This window comes from Sceloporus occidentalis, unplaced genomic scaffold, assembly GCF_023333645.1.
Source record: "Sceloporus occidentalis isolate IW3139 unplaced genomic scaffold, rSceOcc1.0.p SCAF_5, whole genome shotgun sequence".
NCBI lineage: Eukaryota > Metazoa > Chordata > Lepidosauria > Squamata > Phrynosomatidae > Sceloporus > Sceloporus occidentalis.
Genome location: NW_028316985.1, coordinates 24,091,162 through 24,116,110, shown reverse-complemented (window position 1 = coordinate 24,116,110; position 24,949 = coordinate 24,091,162). Strand labels below are relative to the sequence as shown.

Genomic DNA, 24,949 nt, shown 5'->3' with positions numbered 1-24,949 from the left:
AGGAAAAGCAAGAAGGGACAGATTTTAGATTTACGAAGGTCTGCATATTCCTCTAGAGAATTTGTAATGTTTCAGACTAATGTTATTTCCCATTTGAGGCTTCTGCAACCTCCTACTATTGAAGAAGAATTTTTGCAAATGAACAGATTTGGCTTAGCCCAGGACTTGACAATCCCCCTTCAGGTTTAGAAGTGTTGTCTACTGCCCTTGAAGGTTAAAAAGAGTGGCTGTGGACAGAACCTGAAGAAATCCCAGAAGTCAATAAAAGAAAAGATAGTGAGCAGGATTTCTGTTACTTTGGATAAATTGCACACACCCCTGTACCAAATGGAAATTAAAATATTTAAAAATGTGTCTATGCAGTTTACAGTCTTTATTAATTTGGCTTTGATGCTTCAGTTTGTTGCAGCAAATGCTTTTCCACATGTCATATTGTCATAGATGCTAGCTTAAGACATGACTGTGACAGTTTTAGCAAATTATTTCTAACTTTACCATAGATATGATTCCCATCTAAGACCCATGCCAAGTATTCTAACCTGGCACTACAAGCATTCCTTAAATGTGCCTTTTAAAGACCCCAGTATTTGCTGTCACTGCTTCAAGACCTTCCTGTTGTAAACAATTTCTGTTGCTTACAAAGTGTAAGAAGAAGGAATAGACTCTTATGTGTGCACAAACACACACACACACACACACTGATTAATTCAAAGATTTAACCATGTTAGTCTGTAGAATCAGTATGTAGAGAGATCTTGTAGCACCTTTGAGACTAACTGAAAGAAAAGTTGGCAGCATGAGCTTTCGTAGACTTAAGTCTACTTCCTCAGATGCATTTCTTTCTTTCAGTTAGTCGCAGAGGTGCCACAAGATCTCTGTACATACACAATGATTAAGGGGGGAATCTTTCCTAAATAACAGGAAAGTTGCATGGACTGAATCCATGAAACTAAAATGGATATTATCAGATGGGAAAGAGGTCTATGCAGCATGTTTAAAGACAAGACAGGGACTACAAATGAACCTTATGAGCATACTTCGATGATAGCTTCAATAGGTCCTACCTAAATCTTTTAAAATGTGGTCATGCCTCTGCACCTTTAACAATGTGGCCATGCCTCTGCCACACAGAGATTAAAACATGGAGCTTTTTGTAGTATGAAACTATGCAAAAGTACTCTACCTGCTGTGTTTCAAGCAAATGTAAAAATACTAGTTCTGGGTGCCCAGAATCTGATAAACTACTATGAACTTATTTTTTCCCCAAAAGGGTACCTTACAACTCACTCCCAGGCCCTGCAGTGTTAGGTTTATAGGCAACCCAATTTGGGGTATAATATATAAATGCAAGCAAATGACAGAATGCTCCCCCCCCCCCCCCACACACACACCAAATGGTCTGACAAAGGGTCTCTAAAACCTGAGTTTCAAATTAAGGTTATGATCTACTCAACTCTAAGCATGATATTCCAATAGTGAATGTGTTGCTGCATCTTTGCAGTTTGAGAGAGATGTGGAACATAGGCCTGCCCTGTCCATAAATCACCATTACTGCAATGGGTCAAGAGGTGCAACCATAAGAGTTGCTTGAGAGAATCATTTGCTGCTTACTGCAGCAGTAAAATATTTCAATGCTTCTATTTCACAATATAAAATAAGTTACTCAAGTCCTTGCAGAAGATGAATCTCCCCTGCTGACCACCTAAATATGAGGTAGGAATGAAGGGTTAAGATAGAAACTGCCTTTCTTCCATATGGAAAAAAAGAGGAATGCCTTCACTGTTGTGGCCTGCAAATGGATTAACTGCATCATCCATCCATCCTACTTTTAGTACCTTTAATCGGTGTTCTTATTTTAAAAACAAAACACCAAGTACTCCCTACAATTAATTAGGGCAAAAGTCCACCTATGTACAAAGTAAGCAAAGCAAAAGAAATGATTCGAGAAGACTTATTTCTTCTGGTCATTTTTGATGGACATAGTGTGGAAGCCTTTCAGATGTTTTTAAACTTGTAACTTGCAGCATTCATCTAGCTAGGGCTGACATGAGCTGCAGTTCAACATCTGGAAGGACACAGTTGCCTACTTGCATTACATCCATCTCTCTTCCCTCTACAAGGTAAACAGTGACTTGATTGAAAAAACTGACAAGTTAATATGTGACAAAACAACTAAGCTGGGCAGTCTCAAATGTCTACGGAAAACAAAATGAAGGATGACATTTAACCAGACACAGATTTTGAATTTAACAAGGGCCAGCAAATATTAACCCAGTGACCTAATCAGGAGTGGGGACCTGTGACCCTCTAGATATTGTTGGACCTCCAGCCAACACGGGAGGTGGACAGAGATTATGGAATTTCTGGGACAACAGTATCCCTTCCATACTACTTTCAATTAAGTTCAACAGAGTTCTTCGCTTGTTCATTTATCTCAGCAATTCTGGAGTGTCATGAGGATTAAAGATCCCAGTCTATGTGAAATTGAAGGCATTTACAGCTGGCATCCATAGTTGGTTTTTGGTGGGGGGTTTGGGATATGTGGCTATGTTCTGGAAGAGTTTATTCCAGATGTTTCACCAACATCTGTGGTTGGCATTTTCAGAGAACACATTCTCTGAAGATACCAACCACAGATGCTGGCGAAACCTCGAGAATAAACTCTTCCAGAACACTGGCCACATAGCCTGAAAAACCCACAAAAGTCTATCCCAGACTGTCTCAGAACTCATAGATGAGAATAGCAAAAATGCCTAAATATGGGAGTGTGGCACATCTGTGCTTGCTTATCTCTAGCCCAGCCTTCCTCAGATGGGATGGATGATGTTGGCTGCAAATGATCAAAGTTGGAGGATGCCAATTTGGGAAAAGCTGTCCCAGCCTATGAATGGAGGCACTGACTACAAAGTAGCCATGAAAGGCCTTTAGCTCCTAGCCAAACACAGAACTGAGCAGTATTTGCCTATCATTATGGAAACAAGCAGTGAAACTACTACAAAAACCAAGCCACATGTAGCAACAGAACATCAATTGATGTACATTACTGCCTTTGACAGTTTAAACTGAACTCTTTTAACTGTAAAATGCTCTATTCATTAATAAATTATTTCACAGCTTTTAAAATCTTGTTCTCATAAATTGCAAATAAACCACAATATACAAGTCCAGTGCTTTGTGCAAGCAAAGCATGTACAAGTGTGCAGCATGATCACTCTTACCTACCTTCCTCAAAGATAACCCCCTCACTGTATAACAGGCTAAAGGAGATTTTCTATCATACCTCACTGTTGTCTTTTGCCTTTTCAACTAAATCCTACCACTGCTTCTCTAGTTAGAAGCTTACATGTCTTTCTATATAACCAAGCATACAAACTGCTTTGTACAGCCTGTTACTGAAGAAGTAACACAGGTCAACAAATAACAAAGTGATAGCTAGAGCCAACTATCTTCAGAGCTAGCTCAGTGAGACGCAATCCAAAGACTGAAATAACTATAAACTGCTGAGAGATTCTGCAAAGCACTACTGGAAGTAAAGGCTGAGGTCAAATGTGTTGGTTTTGAGCAGGAATAATTTCATTTTGGACCCTACTCCTCAATGAGAGGGTGACTGCAAGGATAAATGTAGCCTAGTGAGGTCTAGCCAGAAGCCATCTCTCCAAGTGGGGTCTTCTAAATAAGGTTGGGACTATGTGTTCTTCCAAATCCTGCTGAACTGCAACTCCCAGCAGTCCTATGCAATTCAGTGGTGATGAAAGCTGAAAGTTGTAGTTCGGCACCTGGGGACTCATGCTTCCACCAGGTGGGTGGAATTCAAGCATTTTAATATGCACAAGGCAAGTGGTAAGAGTCATGTAAAAGAACACAAATAGTAATGGGGTTGCTTCTGGCCAGTTTGAAGAAGTATAACCTATAACCAGGTAACCAGGTAATGAAGTCTTGTCTCAAAGCAGCATTATTTTTTTCATATTGGTCCCCAAGAGAATAAAGTGCTTTCTCCACCCACCCAAATTCTTAGCCAACACATCTGGGCTAGGCTCTCAAAAGCCACTTGTGCTGGGTTGTTCATGAGCAGGTGGGAAGGAGAGGAAGGAAAACCATCAGTTCTACAGAACTCAAAGTAGGAAAGCATGGTTGGGCAGTCTATCCTGGAGGACAAAAATCACATCTTAGTTATGGTATATCTGAAAATGATAGTTCACAGGAGAAATATATATATATAGATAAATAACACTTTCTTTAGAGAATTTTCTTAAATAAAAGGCAATCCTTCATGATACAAGTTGTGATGAGTTCCAGTAAAGCTGCCCTCCTGCATCCCATAGTCTTTGAAGTTGCTGCCATCCCCTCAAATGGAGAAATTGGTGTTCTCCTTTTCTTGCCCTTCCGGCATCCTCTGTTTTAAGTACAGCAAGGGTTATCAATGACCAGCATGACATCAATGCCATAGACTTCCAGTAGGTCCATGAGGAAGCTACGATCCCCTTGGGGGTCCAAGCCCATTCCCCGGGCATGATCAGCTGTCAGTGTCTTGTCCTGGCTGGCTGACACCTCCATCAGTGTCTGAAATATCCGGTTGTTCTGTTCCATGAAGAACCTTCAGAGAGAGAATATAAAAGACACAAGAAACCCAGAGGAGTTCTATGATCAGAAGCCACAGATTTAGATTTAACTAAATTACTTGGCGTTCTTGCCACTTAAAAAGTAACAGCCTTCATAGGCAGCTATACTATAATGGCAGTAGCCATCTGTAGCCTAAAAAACAAATGATCTAAATGCAAAATACATTCCTTAGGAGTTGCACATCTGGACAGTTTTGTATCTCTTTATCATGGCTTCAATTTTCCATTTTAACTGGGACTGCAGAGATAGCCTGGAGCATAGCTACATTATCATTTGATTGCCACTGTGCATTCCCCAATGTGCAATGGACAATAAGCAGGCACAGTCAATTGTGTAATGTCCAGATGTACAATAAGAGTGGTCTAGATCAACCACTGCATAATCCATGAGCACATTAGTGCCATGCAGGATCTGTGCCTATATGTATATATTACCACTTAATTAGCTTGCCTTTCAATCCCTCTGTTCACCATAACTATAGAATATCACTGAGACTGGCATTTCTAGACTTAGAATATCCATTTTTGGTGGCTTAAAATATTCACATCAAATCTTAAGCAGAGGTATAACAAATTCCCCCTATTGCTCTGCTCTTCACCTTGACCACTGAGCTGGAGTCCAAGCAATGCTGACAGGTGGTTTTGGCCTTCCACTCCTAGACTGGCATATTGCTGAAAAGGCACAATCAATCCTGAAAATATAGTTTTCCCAAGGGCTACTCGCAGAAGATCTTGAGGAAACTACATATCTCAGAGGCTACTTTGTTCTCTGTGTGTGCCAGCAGCATGGGTGGAAGAGAATTCACCACTGAAGCTCCAACAGCAGCAGCCAACCTATGTGAAGTGGGAAGAGGTGTGGGGATAAGGATGGCGTCTTGGGTTTTCACAAGAAAGGGCTCAATCTTAGTTCTGAAGGGCTCAGAAAGAAGCTAAATTGCTTCAGTGTTTTTGTTGTGATGAGACTATCTTGGCTAAATTGTGAGCCAATCTGATTCAAGCCCATCCCTAGGATGGAGTAATTCCTTAAAGATTCCTATATGAAGAACTCACAGGATGAAGAGGTCTTCTTCACAAGAGCTGCAATCCCCATCCACCTCCTGGGAGTACATCAGCATCTGTCTGGATGAGAAAAACATAGAGGTCCATCATATCAGGAAGGCAGATAGCTTTTCAAAGGACAACATGTACCAAATTGACTCAAGAAAACTAAGAGCCACTTCCTGGTCATTTGATCCGTACATCAGTGCTGCTAGGGGACATTAGGTTTAGACAGCAAACACTTTATTCTTGACACTTTGTGTATTTATAGCATTTATTTTCAGGCTCTTGAGCTTAAGAACAGTCTTCTCTGAAACCTTTGGAAGAAGAATGAAATGGTCTGAAGTTGGTAAATGCAGCTTTGCTTCCACACTCAAACTACCCATAAATGTAGTAAACATTTTCCCATGCTAGTCTTTGATGCTACTACCTCTGATCATTAAGCCGCCGGTATTTTTCTTTGTCTGCACTATTAATCTTCAGGAGTGGCTGCAGGTGCTCATGGTGTGTTTTCACATTCTGGTTATCCACATAGACATCGTAGAGATCCTGTTTTTCTTGAAAGATTTTCTCTGTCGTGCCTGCAGAAAATACAACAAGAAAATGGGTCTGAATCCAAGCCATTAACTGCACTTAATCCCACTGAATCGAAAAGTATGATCTGAACCCTGCCCATTTACGCAGAAAGTCTTTAAAGCAGACCACCCTTGTTCCTTTGTTTGCAATTAAAAATCCCAACCACCTTATACCTCAGCAGAGCCTTTGAATTCTGAAATTAGGCCAGACTACAGGTTGAGTCTCCCTTATCTGTAATTCTGAAATCTGAAATGCTCCAAAACCCAAAACTTTTTTAATGGCTGGCTGAGATAGTAACACCTTTGTTCAGTGTAGCCAAATTTTGTATCATGCACAAAGCTAATAAAACATGTATAAAATTACCTGTAGGCTATGTGTACAAGGTATATGTGAAACATAAATGAATGTTGTGTTTAGACTTAGGTCCCATCTTCAAGATATCTCATTATATACATATATGCCAATACAGGTATTCCAAGATAAAAAAAAACACACCAAAATCCAAAACACCTCTGGTTCTAAGCATTTTGGATAAGGGAGAGTCAACCTGTATTTCTACCAGCAAGCCACAGATCACTGGAACCTTGTAAATGACTGTCCTCTTAACTCATATACCCCTTTCCATCTTGCTTGCATGTTGCATGATGCTCTTCCAAAATGCATAAAAACAGTCCTTATCAAAGACCTTCCAAGAACCCTGCACGACAAGTCATCTATCAATCCTGAAACTCAGAAATGGCATCTTGCCTGCCTGTTTGCTTTGAACTATCCTGCAAGTTCACAGCTAAGCTAAACAGGGACTTTCTGGTTCTTTCTGTCCACAGAAGGTTTTGGTAAAGGTAAACAGCCCAGATCAAAGGACAAGACAGCTGTATCAGTCTGTCATTGAAGCACAAGGATGAAAAGCCTCAGTGGGTCCAGGGACCAAGAGCATTTCTCCACCTAGCACATGTGTATCTACCCAAATTCAGCACCAAATCACACAAAATCTTTGCAGCAAACTTTAAAAAGGAAACTGCTCAAATAGTTCAACGAAGTGAAGGCAGACAAGTCATGATGGAGACAAAGGGAAAGGAAAGCAGAAGCTGTATTTGGTGAAGGCCTGATGACAGAAAAGAGGGACATTATACTCTGCATTATAGGCTTCAGAAAGCTTCCATCTGACATCCACATAACCTTATAGCACCTTATATTGCATGGGCCCATTGTGTCCCTTGACATAATTTCATGACTCCTATGACCCTTTGCAAGCAAGCAATTTGATCTCCTGGCAAGAAGAATCTGCTTTCTTCCTATAGCTCACTTGGTGGAAGAGGAAAGGATGCTCACAGCCCTTCTGGGCTCTAGCCTTCTTCACTGCTAGCTTTGGCCTCATCCCGGACAGAAAGAGACTTTGCTCATCGGCACTTTTATATGTCTCAGAAGAATCAGAACTTTTGTTGACAGTGGCTTTGACAGTGAGAATGGACTTTCTGTCAGCTTCACTTTCACATATGTTTGTAAGTCCATTCTGTTTCTTTTTTAATTCACACCATAATTGTTTGGCAGGTGTGAACCAGAGTTCAAGAATTCTTCAGAAGCATCCATACTTACAAATGGTTGGGTGGTTTGTATGCTGCAAGTTTGGATGTTCCCTAGAAAAGGAACTAAATGCAGGGGGCACTAAGCATATAAAAACAGTTAGTGGCAAAGATTCATTTGATCCTTCTCATGCCACTGAACTTTATCGCACCATGGGCTGCTGGCATGGGACGAGAACGGAAGGGGCCAGGAACGAGTGGGGGACACATTTTACTGCACACAAAGTCCCTCACTCATTCTGTTCTGTTCCCCATCCATTCCAGAGGGGGCAATTTTTGAGAACTGTTCAAAACAATTCTCAAAAATCTCCTACTCTGGAGACGGATTGGGAACGGAAGGGAAGGGAACGGAACGAGTGAGAGACTTCCTGTGTGCAGTAAAATGTGTCCCCCACTCGTTCCGTTCCCTTCCAGGCCCCTTTTGTCCCGTTCTTGTCCTGTGCCTAGAGCCTGTACGATAAAGTTAACTGTCTTGTACATGCCATTGAGTTTTTGTTACTGTTGGGAAAACGTCTGACACAAAAAAATCCTGAAAGGGTTTATTGTCATGTGCCTTCAAGTTGCTTCTGAATTACGGCAAGCTTAAGATGAACCTATCATGGTGTTTTCTATGCAAGTTCTTCAAAGGGGTATGCTATGACCTTCATCTATTATTATTATTATTATTATTATTATTAACCTTTATAAAGCACTGTAAATTTACACAGCGCTGTACATACAATCTTTTAGTTAGACGGTTCCCTGCCCTCAGGCTTTCATCTGAGGCTGAGAGTGTGTGACTTGCCCAAGGGTCACCCAATGGGCCTTTCTACAGCCAAACAGAGATTCAAACACTGGTCTCCTGGATTCTTAGTCCAACACGCAAACTATTACACCATCCCATAAAACTTTTAGTATTTAATTTTGCTGATTGTATAAAGTGGACCATAGTTGCTTCGTGTTCAGTGCAAAACGTCTAAGACAACAATGGCAGCCGTTAGATTTTCGCCCAAATATTTGTCACTGCAGAAGCGAAGGATCCTAGGGACAAAAGACAACACACATATAGAACATCAGCATACTTACAGGCCACATAGGACACCTCTGTCTCCAGCATTTCAATATCAGCCACATTGACATAGAAGAAAGGCTTGGATTCAGGGACAGTCCCACCAATTCCAGGCAAGGAAACATTAGCAAGGCAACAGCAGCAATAAACTGCAGACATGGACAAAAATTTCATCAGAAGGATGGACAAAATAGCTTCCAATTCTAGCACCCACTTTCAAAAGTGAAGACGTAACAGTTTGAGAAAAATGGCTCCCTGTGAGGAAATATCAACATACAGAAGAAACAACCAAATCATCCTTATTGGATGACATGGCCTTATCTTGAATGATGTAATAAAAGGTTTGTTGATTGCCCAAAATAGTTCTCACACGCAGCAGTTTAGGACTAGGACCCTTAGCTTAGTAAGATAAAATGTACCACAGGAATGGTCATAATGTAGATAAGAATCTATTGATAAATTTTTGGGAAATGATTCAGCAAGGGTCATTGACTTCCAGATATATTAAAATAGCCATTTTAAGCCTAAAGAAAGAATTGGTAAGCTGAGGTATTATTTATTTTTATTTATTTATTTAAGGTTGCTTATGGACAATTCATAAAATACAGTCGGCCCTTCTTATACACGGATTCAAGCATACACGGTTTGAAAATGTTCCAAAAAAGTATAAATTTACCTTGATGTTCCATTTTTTATTAGGGACACCATTTTGCTATGTCATTATATTTAATGGGACTTGAGCATACACGGATTTTGTTATACACAGGGGATCTTGGAACCAAACCCTAGTGTCTAATAAGGGTCCACTGTACTACAGAATTAAAAGCCTACTAACAACTTAATAACAGATAAAACCAAGCAGCAGGTAAAATGGTATCAATTAAATATTCCAGAAATGTCCCCAAACCTGGATGAGTGTCAAAGTCCATTCAATTTATACCCAAGCAATTTATACCCAACATCTAAAGCTGCAATCCTAAACACAGTAATCTTGGGACAAGCCTTAAAAATGAGTTTATGTCTGGACAGACGTATGTAGGACCAAACTATATGTATGATACCTGTATTTCTGATAGCAAAGATGTATACTGATTTTACAGATCTGTGTGTGTGTGTGCGTGCACGCGCGCGCACGACCTATCACTTTATGGCAACCTCATGAATTTCATAGGGTTTCCTTAAGCAAGGAATACTCAGAGGTGGTTTTGCCAGTTCCTCTGAAATAAAGCATACAGCACCTGGTATTCATTGGCAGTCTCCCGTCCAAGTATTAAACAGGGCTGACTCTGCTTAGCTTTTGTGTCCCTTGACATAATTTCATGACTCCTATGACCCTTTGCAAGCAAGCACTTGTGCCTCATGTGTGGGGGCATGCTCCATATAAGCCAATGGGGCTTGAATATGTGTGAGCCTCCATTTTCATTGGGGGGAGGAGATCTGAAACAGATCCTTCACAAAAAGGAGGGCCAACTGTACTGCCTTGGGACTAAACACCATTAGACTCCTTCAGCAAAGGGATCTTGTAGCACCTTTGAGACTGCGCAAAAGAAATTGTAGCATAAACTTTCGTAGACTTGGTTTGTTACTTCAGATGCATGAAAACATAGACCAAATCTATGAAAGTTTATGCTACAACTTCTTTTGCACATGCATCTGAGGAAGTAGGCTCAAGACTACAAAAGCTCATGCTACCTATTTCTTTCTTTCCATTAGTCTCAAAACATGCTACAAGATCCCTTTGCATACTGTCTTCCAGACTAACCAGGCTATGTCTTGGAATTCTAGACTTACTAAAATTTTTACTGTAAGGGTGGAAACAGCCCTATCCGTCACCAAATAAAAGTCTTTTTTCCTCATTAGATAAACTGGGGCAAAAGTTTAGACAACTAAACTAAAACCTGACTAAAATTCAGCAAAGACACTAGGGAACTCAGGGAACTGTTTTGCAAATTGGATCTTGGCTATAAGCCACTAGGTGACCCTAAAATGCTTTCTAAACATCTCTTTGGTGACCCTTTAAACATTTGCAATTTACAACAGGACACAATGTGTTACTTTTGTCAGCATCTGCCACCTGTCCTATTCCAGCCTTACCTCTATAGCAGACCACACCAACAGGTGGTGGTGAAAATATCAAAATGCGTTTGCGAAGCAAGGCAAACTTCCAGAGAGTAAGGATCTGCTCGCCAAAGAACTTGATGAACTGAGACATGCAACCTGCAGGGTGTGTAATCTGCAACCGGAGAAAAACAAGGAAGGAAATGAGTGAGAAAACACAAACAAGATGGCTTTGATTTTGGCATCTGAGGGGGTGGTTGCTAAAACTAAACAAAAACTCCAAGAAGGGATGAGGAGAGCCCTGGAACTCCCCAAGTCACTACCAACTTCTCAGGATTATAGTAGAGAAGTCAAGTTGCTAACAGATTCTTTTCAAACTTGTTGTCCTTCAATAGGCAATGAATAATTGAATACATGTTAGCAAAAAAATTTTGAAGGATTTCCTGGATTTTTTTCATCTCTGCTATATTCTATCACATAGAGTATTATTTTGTAACAGGTCAGAGCCAGTGTGGTGTAATGGTTTGAGAACTGAATTATGACTTTAGAGACCAGGGTCCAAATCCCCACCTTGGACAAGTCATACTCTTTCAGCCTCAGATGAAGGGCATATCAAACCTCCTCAGAACAAATATTGTCAAGAAAACCCATGATAGGTTCACCATAAGTCAGAAACAACTTCAAGGAACACAACAAGAACAGGTATTAAGGAAGATAAGGACTCCTTTTCAACTTGTTTCCATTACTGAAGGAAGCTTATGTTACTGAGAAGGAGCAATTTCCACAGACTGTGTGGTCTATAAATGATACACAGTATTTCTTTCAGTATTAAATATATACCTTTGAGTACAGTGGGCCCTTAGTATCCTTTGGGGTTTGGTTCCAGGTACCCCGTGGATACCAAAATCCATAGATGTTCAAGTCCCATTAAATACAATGGCATAGTAAAATGGTGTCCCTTATATAAAATGGCAAAACCAAGGTTTGCTTATTGGAATTTATATTTGAAAAAAAATATTTTCAAGCCATGGTGGTTGAATCCAGGGATAAAAAAATGTGTGGATACATCGGGCTGGCTGAACTTCCAGATATTCATTCTATTTACATTTTAATTCATTACTTTGAATTTTGTCACATAGCTTTTAGTCTGTGGGAAGTGTGTGTGTTTGTGTGGGTGACAGAGAAGAATGTCCCTTATATAAAGAGTCCCTGAGTGAAATAAATTCGGGAATAGTTTCCAATGCATTTACTTCTTATGATGGCAGAAATACAAGATGCTCTAATCTATTCTCACCTCCCACTGCTGACAGAAACTAGAGCACATAAAGTATAGCCACTGCACACCATGCAAGTGGATCCTGAAGCTGCCAACAGACTGAATGCAGTAAATATATAAGACATGTGTATGGAGGATAAGCAGAGCTGGACTTTGTCAGTGTCTGGATGGGTTTCTGTGGACCCCAAGCATACTATTTGGGATGTTTTGGAAGAAGAGTAATATGCAAATATGACAAATGAAAGATGAAGGGATGTATGGCAGAAAGTTGGGTAGAACATGAGTGAGGGAAACTTTTGGCTTCAAATCTCCATTCAGCCATGAAGCTCAATCCCTTCCCAGACTCAAGCGGCCATCCAACTATCTGTTTTGAGGCAAGAAGTCCCAAATCAGCTTCATCTTGGCTATTAAACTCACCAAGCAATATGGCCTCTATGGAGCATCAGCACATTCTGAAATAGAGCACTATACCAGGAGGGTTTCATAAACAGTAGTCAAAACTAACAGGGGGAGAAGACTCTTCAGAATTTTATGAACTTATTATAAAAATGTGAAAAAAACCATTATAAAAATTATTCTTCCAACCCCCAGTGACTATTATAAGTTTTTCCACAGAGGAGCTTGAAGAACTGGAATATACACTAGACTTTGCACGAGCTATCTTATTTGTATACATGTATATGGTCATATGTTTATTATAAGGTGTTGGTGCAAACAGAATTTGATATAGGAAGTTTTATAGTGTCTTTATTGTCTGTAGTACATGGTACTTAGGGATATATAGTATTTGAATACTTTGTTATTCTTCCCCTGTTAGTTTTGACATCAGTACATTCTGCCACAAAACCATATAACCTGAATGTTCCTCACCTTCATCTCTGGGTACATGTATCTATGGATGGAAGGCAGCCAGTGGATGGGTTGTTGGGAAGCTGAGGTACCAGCAGGGAGAACACCTTTCTTATCATCATAAAATGCTTCTAAGTGAGAGTAATGCCCTGGCATCTCCAGCTGGTGCCTAAAAGACAAGCAATTAAGCAAGGCATGTTGTGAAAGTACCCACAGAATGGCCTTCTAGACATCAAACAGGATGAGTTTCCTAATCTGAATTATCAGCATATACTGTTCTCTCTCTGGGTTAAGAGAAACCTTTCTTCATAGTCCTCTTCATAGTCACCCAATTCCTTCCCCAGCTGACAGTCATAAGAAGACAGACACTGCAAAAGTGTTGATATTGAACACTGAACCACAAAGGAGAGCTGTTCAACACATCATCGAATCTTACAGTTTGAAGAGACCACAAGGGCCATCCAATCCAACCCCCTGCCCTGCAGGAATACACAACCACCACACTCTCAACAGATGGCTATCTATCCTTTTTTTCAAAAAACACGAAAGAAGGAGACTCTACCGCACTCCGATGCAGCATGTTCCACTGTCAAACAGCTCTTATCAGCAGGAAGTTCTTAATGTTTAGATAGAATCTCTTTTCCTGTAGTTTGACTCCATTGCTGCATGTCCTAATCTCTCGAGCAGCAGAAAACAAGTTTTCTCCATCTTCAATATGACATTTCTTCAAATATTTAAACATGTCTGTCTTGTCACTCCTTAACCTTCTCTTCTCCAGGCTAAATATACCAGCTCCCTAAGATGCTCCTCATAGGACATAGTTTCCATAACTTTCATCATTTTGGTTGCCCTTCTCTGGGCACACTGAGTATGCAATCACTTTTGGATGAGGACGGTGATGAATATTCCAAGATTTAAGCCCAAAGTGTGAGATGATCTCCTCATTCATCAAGGAAAACCATACAGGTGGAATGTTACCTGCACCACCAAATGGCTTCATTCAACCTCCATGTGTATATCTCATTTTGCATGCCACAAGAAAGTAACCATCCCTCAGGGGGGGAAATGGCAAAATAGGACATTCCTGACAAAGTATTGTATATCCAGAAAAACTACCCTGGCTTCCCCAGGTGTAATGAAAATTGCTTCCAAGACACATTACAAGAATAAACAATTCCAAACCATCAATGCTTCCCAAAGGACATACCTGACTTGATTCTCCAGGAAGTGCATATATCTGTATAACAGGGTGTATGAAGGAGAAAGAATACCCACAGACTTCATGCGGGCACCACGTTCTAACTCGCTCTCCACAGGCATGTTTGCAAAACAGGCCAAGCCAAAGCATAGCCCTTTTCGGAAGTAACTGGAAAAGAACACAAGATATGATCAAAATAACTAGGCAGATGAGAAAACAGAAATATACCAGGGCAGCAGGATGGGGCAATAAGAACCACAAAAAAGGAGAAGAGGTAGAAACAAAAGCTGGAAGAACTTTAGTCTCTGGCCATTAGGTTGAGAACATTCCCTCAATGAAGAAGCAAAACTGACTTGAAGTGCACAGGTGGTCCCCCCCTTGTGACTGAGCTGTGGGAGACGGCAGAGATTAGGGGATGTGTAATCAGGTACTTCTTAGAATGGTTTATGAGTCAGAGAGAGGATGGGATCCACAAGCTGGTTCAAATTCATGAGCCTAATATTCCTCATCCTGTTTTAAGTAACATGTTTCAAGCCATATATTGCTTTATAAGAAAATATAAGCACTGAATTGGATTCAGAATTGGATCAGAAACCAAGGAGAAATTTCAATATTGGTAAGATGTGTTTTTGGCAAACAATTCCAGTGAAATAGTACCAGCTATATTCTGTACTATCTTCAGTTATCAGATTAGACATTAAGGGCCGCCCAAAATACAACATTATAGGGTAGACTATCTGGAAAATTACCAAAGCATAGATAACGCTAGCTGCCACTCCGAGGCAGGCAATTAATATTCTTTGCAGATAACATTGATGCTAACATTTCACTTAATTACATTTAAAGAGGAAAGGGAAAATTTGCTTCATAAAATGATAAGTTAAAGAAATTTGCTCCATAAAGGAGTGATGGTCCCTGGACCAATACTGATCCTTGAGCCACTGGCTGCAGGTCCCTGGCAAGTTTCCAGGAAAGAAACAGTTGTAGCCAATGGGCACAAATTAGTGCCATACCCTGGCACAATGAAAAACAGTAATTGCCAGTCCCTTACATCAGAGAAGCACTGGGTTAGAGCATGCATTCCCAAAACTGGCTCTTGCTCCCTTAAGCACACTTAAAGGAACCCAATGGCATAGCTACATCATCCTTGTAAAAATGTGTTCAGTAAATTTATGTAAGCAGAACTATCAGTTTTGGTTGGTTTGGAGAAATTAAACTTCTCCCTATGAAAGTCAAATTCCAATGTTCTGCCACTCGATATACAATTACTACAAAATATAACATGGGAAACATTAAGAGAATTTGTCACTAAAGACATGAAGGATGTTTAACTTCCTCCCCAGTAGTATCAGTTTGTTATTTTTTCCTCCATTGGTTTGCCCTTTATTCATATGGGGATAAGATATAGTGGTAGCCTAATGTTCAAGAGAGGTGCAGTGTGTACCTGTATACAGAACACTGCCAAAGGCTCGTCACAAAATGCAAATCCTGCCCTTCGTAACACAGGGCAAGTTGGCTGGGCAATCATGACAAGAATCTTGCCCATTTAATCAGGTACAGTTTGTGCAGGCTCATTTCTGGACAACATAAGGCTACGCACAACTGTACACTTTGAACAGAACTTTGAGAACATTCTGTACACTTACATGAAATCTGACTGAATTTTGTGGGACCCACTGGCCATAGATTTGAATTCGACACCTTCCAGATCAATGTCTTGTGGCAAACACCATTCAACCATGTTACCTGGGGAGAAGAAGAGAGGAAAATGCAGCATGAAAAAACATGAACCAATACCAAGTCAACTGCCCAACCAGCAGATATCTGAATCAGTTATGGAAATGTACACACATTAGTTAACCTACTTTATTAGTTATTTATTCTCCTACCTCTGAGATCTCCAACACGGTAATCATGAGTGTGTCTAGTACATTTGTATACCGTTTTCAGTGCACTTAAGCACTCCTTAAGTAGTTTACAAAGTGTAAGCTAATTGCCCCAAACAATCTGGGTACTTGTTTTAGTGACCTCAGAAGGATGCAAGCCTCACTCACAACCTTATGGTTTGTGAGTGAGTGGCTGCAGTACAGGCATTTAACCACTGCGCCATCAGGCTCCTTAGATTTATTCTGATGACTGCTCAAGGACCCAAAGTAGTAGGCTCAGGCTTTGTTCAGTTTATTTCCTCCTTGCTTTTTTTCACAACTTAGCTATTTGCATAAATCACCTTCCTCTGTAACTGGAGACCCCTCCTTTATATTTCAGATGCCCAGAAAAGACTGTATAGCAGATTTGTGTGGGGTTTTTTTAAACATCAAATGAAGTCTTGGGGAGGCCTGGAATAGCACCCAGTTCCTGCTTAGAACATATATTTATGTATTCCCCACTCTAAGACCATGTTCCTTTACATCCACTAGAAGTTGTATGTTGGAACTCCACTGTCATATTATTTTATTTTGGTTAGTTTTATTTAGACATTGCTCACAGCATGAACAATGAAAATCGATAAAATTATATTTAGCTGTTGAAATCAAGTATTTCCTGTCATAGTCTTTCAGGAGTCTGAATACATCCTGAGGGTCTCTATGTCTACTTAAGAGATATGGCTAATTTTGGGAAAACAAATCCTAGTATTATTTCACTATTTTTGGTTTAATACAAGGGTGGGGAAAATGCAGCTCCTGGGCCCAACTTTTATGGCCCTACTTTTTATACAGCCCTGAAGTCCCCTCATCAGTCTCCTGAAGCCTTAATTTTTCAGGCAAAATTTGCATAGAATCATAGAGTTGGAAGTGACTGCTAGTCCAACTTCCTGCCATGCAAGACACAACTAGAACGCTCAGCTGATCTATCATGGCCATCCAACCACTGTTTGAAGAACTCCAAAGAAGAAAAATACACCATTCTCCAAGACAGTTGAACAGTTCTTACATTAACAAACTTCTTCCTAATGTTTAGGTGGAGTCGCTTTCCTTGTAATTTGAATTCACTGGTTCATGTTCTAGTCTCTGGAGAAGCAGAAAACAAGCTCACTCTCTTCAGATATTTAAAGAAAACTATGTCACTTCTCCATCTTCTCTTCTCCTAGCTAAACACACAGCTCCCTAAATTTTAACCCAGCTCAAACTTTTAAATATTAAATTTTGATCTTGCCCTCTGAGGTATTAGCTACTTGCTAATTAGCTTACTTGCTGTTCACCGCTATGATCTTTGGAATAGCGGTATATAAACAAAACAAATTATTATTATTATTATTATTATTATTATTATTATTATTATTGTAACATATAATTAAATACAGTTGGCCCTCTATTCGGAAGAGAACGAGCCTGTGGATGAGGAAGATGAGCCGGTAGACGAGAGCACTGACATGTTCTACGATTCGGAGACGGGAAAGTATTACATGTCAGTGCCGAAGGAGACCGCCTCCTGCAAGTTCACCCAGCTAAACCTGCATCCTGTGGCCCCTCGGAAGGAAAAGCCCCAGACTTCGCATGCGTCGTTGTCAAGATCTGACATTCTGTCGCGTCCCGCTGCTCGTCCTGAGACGGAGTTGCCTGCCCTCCAGATTCCGGCGCGTCCCGCGTCTCGAGTTCGGGCGCCTGACATCCAGCTCTCATCTGGCACTGACTCTGATGAGGAGCTTTTGTCGCCGGTGGGGGATCCTTCCGGCGAGGATGACACTTCCATCCAGGCGTCCCCTCAGCGGATGCACCACCCTGAGCCATCTTCTCCGACCGATGATGTGCGTTCGTTCAACGAGCACATCATCAAGATGGCCAGGGCCCTGGACACTGAGCTCTCCTTCCCCAATGAGCAGGCTCAGGATCCGGTGGAGTGCTGCGTTCATGGTCGAGTTCCTACGCTGCCTTCCATCCCGCTGTTGCCATCCCTCGAGACCATCGTCCGCAGGTCGTGGTATGCTCCTGCCTCCCTGGTGGGATCGTCCTGAAGGATTGACTCCCTCTACCGGATCATCCCTTCAAGCTGTTTGTGGCTGACCGACCATCTGAAGCCGAACTCAGTGATCGTAGAGGGGGCTCAACAGGGCTTCGTTCCCAAGCAGGCGACCTCGCCAGTGGATCAGGAGGCAAGAAGGTTGATGTCCTGGCCAAGAAGGCCTACTCTGCTGCAGCCCTCGCGGTTAAGGCCATCAACTACAACGCCTGCATGGGGGCCTACATCCAGACCCTCACGGAGGGGATCTCGCCGCTCGTCCCTGATGTCCCGGACGAGGTCCAGAGACGTCTCGTCGAGATCCGGGATGAAGCCCACTTCATCGGCAGCTGGCTCATCACCGCCTCCAGGAACATGGCAGACTGTGCGGGACGGGCCATGTCGGTGTCGATGGCTCTCCGCCGGCATGCATGACTTCGGGGGTCCGACCTCAACTCCAGCATGAGGGCGGCTATCGAGGACATGCCACTGGATGGGTCTGGCCTCTTCCACGCCGAGACCAACGAACGCCTGAACGGAAAGTTCAGGATGAAGGCGGCAGCGAGGAAGCACGGGATGTCGTCCTCCTCCATCTCACCCTTCAGGAAGAGGCAGCGTCCGTGGCAACCCCAAGGTCAGTCTCAAGGGACCTTCCAACAGGACCGTCAGCCCCAACAGCAGGGACCCCAGAGGCGCCGTTATCCTTCTCAGTCTTCCTCCTCCTCTGGCCGCCGAAACTTTCCTCCTTGGTACCGAAAGTCCCGCCGGCAGGATACCGACCAGGGGAAGAAGAGAGCCTGAAGGGTCGCTGCGCACTTCGTTCCTTCTTTTTTTTTTTTTTGACATCTTGAGGCCTTTTGCTACCACCTGGGCCTCCATAACAACGGACTCGTGGGTCCTTAACATCGTCCTCAGGGATTACGCCCTCAAGTTCCAAGAGCTCCCCCCAACTGGAGCCTTTATATCCACTTCCCCCTCGGACACCCTTCTCAACGAAGTGCGCACTTTGATGGACAAAGGGGCGATTTCCCCCTTACCGCCTGACTTATATTCTAGGGCGTTCTTCTCCAGGTACTTCACGGTACCGAAGGCAGATGGAGGCATCAGACCCATCTTAGACTTGAGGGAATTGAACTGCTTCCTAGATTACCATCGGTTCCGAATAGTAACCTTGGCCTAGAATCATAGAATTGGAAGAGACCGCAAGGGCCATCCAGTCCAACCCCCTGCCATGCAGGAAATCCAGATCAAAGCATCCCCGACAGATGGCCATCCAGCCTCCGTTTCAAGACCTCCAAGGAGGGAGACTCCACTACACTCCGAGGAAGTGTGTTCCACTGTCGAACAGTCCTTACTGTCAGGAAGTTCCTCCTAATGTTGAGGTGGAATCTCTTTTCCTGCAGCTTGCATCCATTGCTCCAGGTCCTAGTCTCTGGAGCAGCAGAAAACAAGCTTGCTCCCTCCTCAATATGACATCCTATCAATATTTAAACAGGGCTATCATATCACCTCTTAACCTTCTCTTCTCCAGGCTAAACATCTCCAGCTCCCTGAGTCGTTCCTCATAGGGCAAGGTTTCCAGACCTTTCACCATTTTAGTCGCCCTCCTTTGGACACGCTCCAGTTTCTCGATGTCCTTTTTGAATTGTGGCACCCAGAACTGGACACAATATTCCAGGTAGGGCCTGACCAGAGCAGAATATAGTGGCACTATTACTTCCCTGGATCTAGATACGATACTTCTATTGATGCAGCCTAAAATCGCATTGGCCTTGTTAGCTGCCGCATCGCATTGTTGACTCATATTCAACTTGTGGTCTACTTGGACTCCTAGATCCCTTTCACATGTTGTCTCTTTAAGCCAGGTGTCCCCCATCCTATATCTGTGCTTTTCATTTTTCCGCCCTAAGTGCAGTACCTTACATTTCTCCCTGTTGAAGTTCATTCTGTTAGCTGTGGCCCAGCTTTCTAGTCTATTCAGGTCATTTTGAATTTTGATCCTGTCCTCTGGAGTATTAGCTATTCCTCCTAATTTGGTGTCATCTGCAAATTTGATAAGTATTCCCCCAATTTTTTCCTCCAAGTCATTGATAAAGATGTTGAACAGTACTGGGCCCAGGACAGAGCCCTGTGGAACACCACTGGTTACTTCTCTCCAGGATGAAAAGGTGCCATTGTTGAGCACCCTTTGGGTTCGGCTGGTCAACCAATTACAAATCCACTTAACAGTTGCCTTGTCTAGCCCACATTTTACAAGCTTGTTTGCGAGAATGTCATGGGGAACTCTGTCAAAGGCCTTACTGAAATCAAGATATACTATATCCACAGCATTCCCTTCATCTACCAAGCTGGTAATTTTATCAAAGAAAGCGATTAGATTTGTCTGGCATCACTTGTTTCTCTGAAACCCATGCTGAGTTTTTGTGATTATGGCATTGCCATCTAGATGTTCACAGATTCTCTGTTTAATGATCTGCTCCAGAATCTTTCCTGGTATTGATGTCAGACTAACTGGACGATAATTGTTGGGATCCTCTTTCTTCCCCTTTTTGAAGATGGGGAGGTTTGCCATCCTCCAGTCTGCTGGGACTTCTCCTGTTCTCCAGGAGTTTTCAAAGATTATTGCCAATGGCTCCGATATTACATTTGCCAGTTCTTTTAATACCCTTGGATGTAGCTCATCTGGTCCTGGAGACTTAAATTCATTTAGGTTAAACAGGTATTCCTGTACTATCTCTTTACTTATTTTGTGCTGAATTTCCCCTATTCTGTCCTCTGCTCCATTATCCTCAGGTTGAGCACCCTTTGCCTTTTCTGAGAAGACTGAGGCAAAGAAAGTGTTGAGTAATTCTGCCTTTTCTCTGTCTTCTGTTAGCATTTTGCCATCTTCTCCACGCAGTGGCCCTACCGTTTCCTTCTTCTTCCTTTTGCTGCGGACATATCCAAAAAAGCCCTTTTTGTTGTTCTTAACCTCTCTAGCAAGCCTGAGTTCATTCTGTGCTTTGGCTTTTCTGACCTTATCTCTACACTTGCTAGCTATTTGTTTGAATTCCTCTTTGGTGATTTCCCCATTTTTCCATTTCTTATACATGTTCCGTTTAAACTTTAGCTGAGCTGAAAGTTCCTTTGTCATCCATCCTGGGTTCTTGCGACACCTCCCATTTTTCTTTCTCACTGGAACTGCCTCTGCTCCACCAGGGCCTATGGTTCGTGACGGTCGACCTGAAGGACGCTTACTTCCACATCGGAATTCGGGAGTCCCACAGGAGATTCCTCGCCTTCGCCGTCGGCTCCACCGCGTACCGCTACAACATCCTCCCCTTTGGCCTTGCCACGGCCCTGAGGGTCTTCACAAAGTGCATGGCGCCAGTGGTGGCATACCTTCACCAGAAGGGCTACAGAGTCTTCCCGTACCTGGACGACTGGTTGTTTGCCGCCGACTCACAGCAGGAGCTCCGAAAGGCAGTCTCATTCGCCTTGCACCTTTTGGATTCCCTCGGACTGGTTGTCAACGAGGAGAAGTCTCACTTCACAACGACCAGGCAGGCCAAGTTCATCGTAGCCATCCTCGACTCCAAAAAGATTCTCCGCCTTTCTCCCTCCAGACCGTTTCCAGGCGTTGGTGGCATCGCTGAGGCCTTGCATCTCCCACAGAAGGGTGAGAGCCAGGGATGTCCAAGTAGCTCTGGGCCACATGGCGTTGACGACGTTCATGACACCGTGGGCAAGGCTTCACCTCCAACCACTGCAGTCCTGGCTCCTCTCAGTCTTCTCTCCGATGGAGGACCCTCCGTCCAAGTGGCTCACGGTACCGAGACCGGTGGCCGCTTCCCTGAGATGGTGGCTGGACTGCCGCAATGTCTGCGTCGGGATGCCCTTCCATCAACCTCAGCCTCAGTTGACTTTGACGACCGATGCTTCCCTAGAAGGCTGGGGCGCCCACCTGCTCGACCTGGTCGTCAAGGACAAGTGGTCGGCCCAGGACAAGCACTTCCACATCAATGCTTTGGAAATGCTCGCAGTCGAAAAGGCCTTGAGGGCATTTGAATCCGCTGTCGCAGGCAAGGTGGTCCTCCTGAGGACGGACAACACCACCGTGATGTATTACATCAACAAACAGGGAGGCACCAGATCCAGGACTCTGCTCGAGATCACTCTCTGCATTTGGGACTTGTGCGTCCAGAGACAGGTGCTCCTCCAGGCGATTCACCTTCCAGGAGAGGACAACGAGTTGGCGGACCACCTAAGCAGATCCCCTTCGGTGTGCCACAAGTGGAGGCTTCATCCGGAGACGGTCAGCGACCTGTTCGATCGGTGGGGAATCCCCCAAGTTGACCTCTTCGCGACCGAATGGAACAGCCACTGTCCCCAGTTCTGCTCCAGGAGGCGAATGGACGGATCCCTCGGAGACGCGTTCGCCTTCCTTTGGACGGGAGAGCTGCTCTACGCCTTTCCTCCCTTCCCTCTTGTCATCAGGGTGGTGTCCAAGATGACAACAGACTGTTCGGATGAGATCCTAATCACTCCGTGGTGGCCGAGACAGCCCTGGTTGACATCCCTTCTCCACCTCTCCAAGAGATGCTTCCTCCGCCTTGACTTCCGTCCGGACCTGCTGTCGATCCAGGACAGCCGGATTCTGCACCCGGACATCGAGAGCCTGCCGCTTGTGGCCTGGAGAATCCAGCCCTAGCCTCACTACCGAACGCGGTGAGGACTGTGATCCTGGCGGCGCAGAAGCCATCCACCCAGCGGTCCTATGCCCTGAAGTGGAGGAGGTTTAGCCTCTTCCTTGATCGAAAGGGCTTGTCTCCTGCGCAGATGTCCACTCCAGTGGTGCTGGAGTTTTTGATGGTACTGTTGGATGAGGGGTTGTGCCTCGCATCCATCAAGTGCTACCTCTCTGCCATTTGTTCCAGGTACCAATTTGAGAGTAGAGCTTCCTTCTTTAGGGACCCCTTGGTGAAGGGGTTCCTGAAGGGATGTGCCAACCTGCACCTTCCTGTGTCGGTACCGGCCCCAGCTTGGAGCTTAGAGGCAGTGCTGACCGCGCTACAATCCAAGCCCTTTGAACCGATGGCCACAGCAGACTTGAGACTACTGACTTGGAAAACCGCCTTTCTTGTGGCCATCACCTCTGCCTGCCGTGCGGGCGAACTCTGTGCCTTGCGGAGGGACCAGCCCTTTCTGAGGCTTCACAAGGACAAGGTGGTCCTCCGGACAGACATTACTTTCTTGCCTAAGGTTGTGTCTGCTTTCCACATGTGCCAGGACATTGTGTTGCCTACTCTCGCTTCCAATCCGACTTCGGATGCGGAGCGAAGCCTGCACTCTCTTGATGTCAGGAGAGCGCTGGCGTTTTACCTGGACAGAACTCTAGTCGGTCCGAGAGACTTTTTCAATGCTACTCAGAACCGAAGAAGGGGTTGCCCGTGTCTGCGCAGAGGTTTTCCAAATGGGTGGCTGGTACCATCCACCTCTGCTATGAACTGTTGGGCAAACCTCTCCCTGGCAGGGTTTGGTCCCACTCCACAAGAGCAGTGTCAGCATCCTCTGCATTCCTGTCGGGTATTCCCTTGGAGGATGTCTGTAAGGCTGCTGTCTGGTCCCAGCCATTGACTTTTATAAAGCACTACAGGCTGGACACCAGAGCTATCCGAGACGCAGCTTTCGGGAGGGATGTGTTGGTTTCAGGGTTGCATTGATTGCACTACTGATGATTTGTGTTTTCAGCATTGATGTACATAATGCCACTGTTTTACATTCTGTTGAATGTTGATTTGCACAATTCCAATGGGACTGGTCTTGCATGACCTTTTATCCCCTTCTCAGGTTTTGCAATGTTATTGCTGTGTTGAGTTTTTGTGCATGAACAAAAGACTGACTCTTTTTATGGTTCAAGGTGTTTATTGTTGCAATAAATATACCCTTGGTTTACCATACCTTTGGTTTCAGGACACTCCCTCCGCCACTTACCTAAGCTTGTCAGTCTAAACCCATTTGTATGATTCGCAGAGACCACGAAGAAGAAGGACAGGTTGCTTACCTGTAACGGTATTTCTTCGAGTGGTCATCTGCAAATACATACAAATCCCACCCGTCCATCCCCTCAGTGTCCTGCTCTTATTGGCTCTTTCCATCGCCTGCTTGGTGGAAAAATTGCGGAACTGGGGAAAGAGCGGGAAGGCAGGGGCTTTATAGCGGGTGGGCGGAGTTACCGCCAGAAAGTTTCTATATGTTGCAAAGTAAACTTTGTCCAGTGATTCCAGAAGTTTCCGAACAGCACTGCGCAGGCGCAGTGAAACCCATTTGTATGTATTCGCAGATGACCACTCGAAGAAATACCGTTACAGGTAAGCAACCTGTCCTTCTCTTTCTACTTCCAAATGGTGACAGGAAGAGTCAAAATGTCACATCTGATTGCCATTTTGAAAGAGAAATGGAGAGAAAACAGAATATTTTGGTGCACTCGGGGGTGATGTGGTCTGAAGAGGTTATAATATAAACTGTACTAATAACTTTTCACACACAGTGCCAGTCTGGAGGTGGGGGAAAAGAGCAATCATAGTCCTCCCCCCACCCCCATACACACACCAAGTACTGTCTGAATCCTCAGCATGCACCTTCTTCAGGTTAAAATCTCATGATTTCACTGCAGATGTCAGGCAACTTAAATCAGCCACTGTGTGTTAGATCTTCCTTTTGCCAAATCAGCATCAGCGTCTGAAAGACAGCAGATAGCTGAACATTTTTGAATGACCTAACTGAGGATCT

General features: G+C 43.6%; 1 protein-coding gene across 2 annotated transcripts in view; it reads right to left on the bottom strand.

The window, feature by feature from the left end:
* Positions 1–442: 442 nt before the first annotated feature.
* The window catches only part of LOC149311771 (DENN domain-containing protein 11-like), a 48,293-nt gene continuing 23,786 nt past the window's right edge, over positions 443–24,949 (bottom strand). The window contains exons 2-9 of one of the 2 annotated variants that reach the window (XM_089527881.1): positions 15,889–15,988; positions 14,252–14,410; positions 13,066–13,213; positions 10,956–11,094; positions 8,879–9,010; positions 6,088–6,238; positions 5,670–5,738; positions 443–4,594 (exon numbers count right to left, since the gene is read on the bottom strand). In XM_089527881.1, coding sequence (XP_089384007.1) covers positions 4,399–4,594; positions 5,670–5,738; positions 6,088–6,238; positions 8,879–9,010; positions 10,956–11,094; positions 13,066–13,213; positions 14,252–14,410; positions 15,889–15,988 — 1,094 coding nt within the window. In that variant the 3' untranslated portion in view covers positions 443–4,398. The remainder of the gene's footprint in view (positions 4,595–5,669; positions 5,739–6,087; positions 6,239–8,878; positions 9,011–10,955; positions 11,095–13,065; positions 13,214–14,251; positions 14,411–15,888; positions 15,989–24,949) is intronic. The other variant, XM_089527882.1, reaches the window with a different exon arrangement.